This window comes from Callospermophilus lateralis, chromosome 3 (genome assembly GCF_048772815.1).
Source record: "Callospermophilus lateralis isolate mCalLat2 chromosome 3, mCalLat2.hap1, whole genome shotgun sequence".
In the NCBI taxonomy this organism is placed as follows: Eukaryota; Metazoa; Chordata; class Mammalia; order Rodentia; family Sciuridae; genus Callospermophilus; species Callospermophilus lateralis.
This window is the reverse complement of record NC_135307.1, coordinates 194,496,070-194,501,427: the sequence shown is the minus strand read 5'-3', so window position 1 is coordinate 194,501,427 and position 5,358 is coordinate 194,496,070. Positions and strand designations below refer to the sequence as shown.

The window sequence follows — 5,358 nt, the reverse complement described above, 5'->3', positions numbered from 1 at the left end:
CCGCCCGCAGTTTCCTCCTGGCACCTCCATTCCTGCCAAACCGGAGGTCCAGCAACCCCCTTAGCACCGAGGAGGTGTTGGCTCTTTGCCGGCGTCTAGGGGCGCGGCACAGCTGCACACCCCCTCCAGGCCTGATCCGCCCAATCCCGGGTCCACCCCACCCAATGAACTGGTAGCTAGGGCGGCGGCTCTGCCTTCTCCGGAAACCAGGAATCAGGGGCAACAGGGTGAATTCCCGGGTCAGGGGCTCGTCCCCTGCGACGCACCTGCCTCACTGGGCTGCACAGGGTCAGTGCCCCTACCCCCTTCTGCAGGTCCCCATCCTGCGTTCTTCAGCGTGCGCCGGCCCGACAAGTGCGCGCATAAGCGTGGCAAGTGCGGCTGAGGGTGCCGCGAGTTGGGGAACGGGTGCGTGCGCGTAGTGGTTGCGTGGGCGCTGCCCGGGAGTCGGAGAGCACAAGATGCGTGGGCAGGGAGCCGGCGCGGGTGCCCGCTGCGGGTCTGCGTTGGGCGGGGGCGCCGCAAGAGCAGTGCAGCTGGCGCAGATCGTGCGCGGCGTCGGTGGCGAGGTGGTGCGCGGAGGAGTGCGGCTGGTAGGAGGGAGGAAGGATGCGTGCCGGTAACTTTCTGCCGGCCCTGCAAGTGCGAGTAGTCGCGCTCCACGGAGCTGCCTCCGGCCGCCGGGCGAGCGCAGAGCGAGTGTGCCCGCCGCTGCCCCTCCCCCACTTCCGCCTCCCGCCTCTTCCTCGTTCCCGGCTCCCAGGGCTGTCGGTCCCCGGGGAGACCCGGAGGCGCAGCCCCACCCCGGCCGGCGCGGCTCGCTCCCACGCCCCCGCCGCCGCCGCCTAGCTGGAGAAGACAGACTGAGTCAGCGGGGGCGCCGGGCGCTGCAGGTAGGGCGGTGGGCGCAGGTGACTCCAGGGACAACGGAGGGGACCCGAGCACCAGTGGAAGTGCCGGGGGTGGGTAGCGCCCTCCTTTGACCCCTCCCTTCCCCCCGCGGACGCGGCGTGTCCCTTTTTGGGGAATTCTTCTTCTGCTTACTCTAGTGCGGGTGGGGCTGAGACAGAGAGGGAGTTCTCCATTTCACTGCTCCTGCCTGGTCCCCTGGCAGCCTCCTGCCCCAAATCTCTTCACTCTTTCCCCAGCACCTGTGGTCGCGTAAACAACTCCCTTGCTCCAGTCACGGCTCTGTGGCCCCAGGTGGGCAGCCCGTTCAATCTGGTGAAAGCAATGGGGTCAGGGGGAGGGGAAAGAGAGGGGGCGTCCCGGAGCCCCCGTCCTGTCAGTTCCCCCTGGGTTTCTCCCTCCCCTTCCCCCCTGCAAGCGCAGACGGCCCCAGGGGCCCTGGATATTTTTAGCGTTGTGACCTGGGCGGCAGCTCTAAGAGCCTTTCCCAGGAATCGGCGTCAGCGCCTCCCTTCTCCGTGGCCGAATCGAATCGCGGCCACACTGGCTCCCCGTCGTAGCACTCCCTGGCCTGCTCGGGTTTGGATCTGTCTTGGGCTGGCCCCAGAGCCTTTGGAGCAGGCCCGAGCCTGGGATAGACTGAGTCCAGATGAGATGGCCGTGGAGGATGCGGATGCGGATGTAGTCCCAAGCTGGAAACTACCCTGCCCTGGTGATGGGTTCAGAGCAGAATGCTAGGAATGAGATTGAATGAATGGAAGTGAATGCACAGGGTCTGGACTGGCCTGGAACTTTTGGTATTCTGGAAAGCTCTCAGCCCTGGGAGTCAAGAGGCCTGGCCTGAATTGGACCCACGATCTGCCTTTCCAATTCCTACTCATTGGCCAGTAGGGAGATAAGATGGTGAGATGTGTCAGAAGAGGGGAACAAATAAAGAACTGTTGGAGTTCATAGACAAGATGGTGGTTCTCTAAATAGCTCACCTTCACAAGCCGTGTTTTCAGGAAGGTAGGACCACTGTACCTTTTCAGATGGGGAGACTGCGAAAGATATTTTCCTTAGGGCATCCAAGTCTGAAAGATAGGTGACTTCAAAGCAAGAGTTTGGAGGTGATGGGGACGATGTGTGCGTGTTTAAGTAAAGAGGGGAGAGAAGAGGGGTTGCACTAGTGGAAGAGGACCTTCTACCCTACCATCTCCATCCTATCCTCTTCCCTGGCCTTCTGAAGGGACTTGGGTCTATTAAATGGAGAAAATATCATTTGGGCTGGACTAGCCTCCCCAACCCAGTCAGAAGGGCATACTATGAGAGTTGGCCTTTGGCTGCCTTCCCTGAATACAGAGAGCCTTTTCTGGTGCCTGGAACTGGCATCCCCTTTGTAGAGCTGGGGCAAGCTCTGCCTCTACATAGGACTTGAAGCTTGTAGGAAGGACTTTGTTTCAGAGCAGGGGAAAGAGTAGCTGAGGCCAGAGTCGTCCAGCTGGAACCAGAAACCCCACTGCTGGGATGCTGGCTGCTGTGGGGTTCCTGAGGCCCAGGTCCCACTGTTGTTTTTCTCAACTTCACAGCTGTACTTGTCTTGCTTATTATCTTTCCAGGGGCTGACATGGACCCAAATCCTCGGGCAGCCCTGGAGCGGCAACAGCTCCGCCTTCGGGAGAGGCAGAAATTCTTCGAGGACATTTTACAGCCAGAGACAGAATTTGTCTTCCCTCTGTCCCACCTGCATCTTGAGTCACAGAGGCGTAAGTTCCATGTCCTGAGGTGCAGTTTTGGGGTAGTGTGAGGAGGGTGTCCAGGGGGTCCTGCATCTCTGGGGCCATATCCCTCTTGTGTTCTTAGCTGGATGAACTTGTAATCTGATGGGTAACTCTGAGCATCCTGTCAGCTTCATCCTAGGTCCTCCTGACTTATCCCCTTTTTGATCCATAGCCCCCATAGGTAGTATCTCATCCATGGAAGTGAATGTAGACACACTGGAGCAAGTAGAACTTATTGATCTCGGGGATCAGGATGGAACAGATGTGTTCTTGCCTTGTGAAGATCCTCCACCAACGCCCCAGACTTCTGGTATGCCTCTGCTTTAGGGACTTGGGAACCAGTTTACTGGAGCTGAATATTGAGGCTGCACAGCTGAACTGGGGAAGAATTCAAGTAGGGACTGGAAGTGGGTGTCTGCCAGTGAAATAGCTTTCAGTTCTGATTTTAAGGAAGTTGACCCTGAGGGGAAACTGGGTTATAAATTCCTAGGCCAAAATTCTAGGATTGGCCAACCTCCTTAGCTTTTTTAATTTTGTATTTGTGAAACTAATGTAATTACTGCAATAAAAATAATGTAAAAATATAATTTTTAATTAGACTAGTGATTTTAGTCATTATTTACTGAGCACTTTACTAGGTTCCTAATACTGTGGTAACATCCTTTATATATAAGTTATTTCAATACTTAAAATTTCCTATCAGGGCAGGTATATAATCTCCATTTATTTTCTTTCTTTCTCTCTTTCTCTTTCTTTCTTTCTTTCTTTCTTTCTTTCTCTCTCTTTCTCTCTTTCTCTCTCTCTCTCTTTCTTTCTTTCTTTCTCTCTCTCTCTCTCTTTCTCTCTTTCTCTCTTTCTCCCTTTCTCCCTTCTTCCTTCCCTCCCTCCCTCCCTCCCTCCCCCCCATTCCTTCCTTCCTTCCTTCCCCCAGAAGAATGGAAATAGTCTCCATTTGGGGGCGTGGGGTACTAGGGATTGAAACCAGGGTGCCTAACCACTGAGCCACATCCCCAGCCCTTTTTATATTTTATTTAGTGACAGGGTCTCACAAGTTGCTTAGGGCCTTGCTAAGTTGCTAAGGCTGGTTTTGAACACACCATTTTCCTACCTCAGCCACTGCACCTGGCAATACTCCATTTTATAAGAAGGAAATAAGGCTCAGAGAAGTTCAGTTACACTGTAGCCAGAAAGTGGAAAAAAGGATCACCTGATTCCACGGCCAGTGTGCTTAACTTTAAGATACTCTCTTATTTAAACCTGCTCCTGTTCCCTGATGGCCTGCTATACCAGGTATTGTTTAAGCATTCTCAGGTTTTATTCTCAAAACCTTTTTGGAATGTAGGTAACCTCCCCCCTTTATTTATTTATTTATTTGTTTGTTTGTTTGTTTGTTTATTTATTTTTACATAGGAAGAGTAGAGTCCTTAGGAGGGAAAGTGACTTGTCCAAGTGAATGATGTACATAGAACTTGAACTCTTTCATTAACTGACCTGACTCAAGCCCAGACACGGTGTAATGATGTGGAAGGACCTGGGAGCCAGGAGATGAAGGTCCTAATCCTGGTTCTTCACCAGACTGGCAGATGATTTTGGACAAGTACCTGCCCTCTCTGGGGTTCAGTTTCTCTGGCCAAATAGCTCTTAAGAGTCCTCTGAAACCATTTGTGGTTCTAACCAGTTCTTCTCTCTGGGCAGGGGTGGATGACCATCTAGAGGAGCTGAGCCTGCCATTGCCGGCGCCAGATAGGACTACATCCCGGACCTCCTCCTTGTCTTCTGACTCTTCCACCAACCTGCATAGTCCAAATCCAAGTGATGGTGGAGCAGATACACCCTTGGCACAGTCTGATGAGGAGGAAGATGGGGGTGATAGAGGAGCAGAGCCTGGAACCTGTAGCTAGCAGCGGCCCCCTGCTGCAGACTGACCAAGCTGGCTATTCTCCAAGTGGGACCCTAGGCCCAGCCAGAGCTCTTCAGAAGACCAGACGCTACGCTTACAGTCAGCACCAAAAGGAGGGGAGGATGGTGGGATAGTGTACCTCTCTGAGCGTTAACCCTCTCCTGCTTTTCTGCTAACCTTTTCCCGCTGCAACCCTTCCACCAGTTTTTGGCTTACTTCTGAGGTAGGACTTTTAAATATGGGGAGTTGGAAGATGAGGAAGGACAAGATGCTATTGCTTTTCTTAGCACTCCTCCCTCCCTCAAATTATCCTGTAGTTTTCCAGTAGAGCCTCCTGAACCAGTGTCTCTAAGTGGATGTGAACTCCTTAGCACTCCATATGAGGTGGAACGCCAGTTATCCTGCCTCCTTACATCCTTTTTGGAACAAGACACAGTATAAATAATAAACAAAAATAATATACCAACCATTCCACTTCATTTTTCACATCATAGAGATATCCAACCCACTCTATGTCTACTTTCTCACCAACATCATATCCCCATCACTCATTGACTCCATTTTGGGGGGGAGGGGCCGGGTACCAGGGATTGAACTCAGGGGCACTCCACCATATCCCCAGCCCTATTTTGTATTTTATTACAGACAGGGTCTCACTGAGTTGCTTAGTGCCTCACTAAATTGCTGAGGCTGGCTTTGAACTTGGGATCCTCCTGCCTCTGCTTCTCAAGCTTCTGGGATTATAGATGTGCGCCACCATGTCTAGCAACCCTATTTTTTTTTTTAAGA

The 5,358-nt window shown here is 52.8% G+C and overlaps 1 protein-coding gene across 4 annotated transcripts; it reads left to right on the top strand.

Annotated features, from left to right (window-relative positions):
• Window positions 1-213: 213 nt before the first annotated feature.
• Window positions 214-5,035, top strand: Dbndd2 (dysbindin domain containing 2). Of its 4 annotated transcripts, none has more exons than XM_076849212.2 (4): window positions 214-288; window positions 2,508-2,654; window positions 2,842-2,979; window positions 4,365-5,035. In XM_076849212.2, exons 2-4 carry the CDS (start codon window positions 2,516-2,518, stop codon window positions 4,568-4,570), a joined length of 483 nt encoding a protein of 160 aa, XP_076705327.1. In that variant the 5' UTR covers window positions 214-288; window positions 2,508-2,515; the 3' UTR covers window positions 4,571-5,035. The 4 variants fall into 4 exon arrangements, with proteins under 4 accessions (XP_076705327.1, XP_076705329.1, XP_076705326.1 ...); XM_076849214.2 differs by lacking the exon at window positions 214-288 and adding an exon at window positions 679-962; XM_076849211.2 differs by lacking the exon at window positions 214-288 and adding an exon at window positions 812-893.
• The last annotated feature ends 323 nt before the right edge of the window (window positions 5,036-5,358 follow it).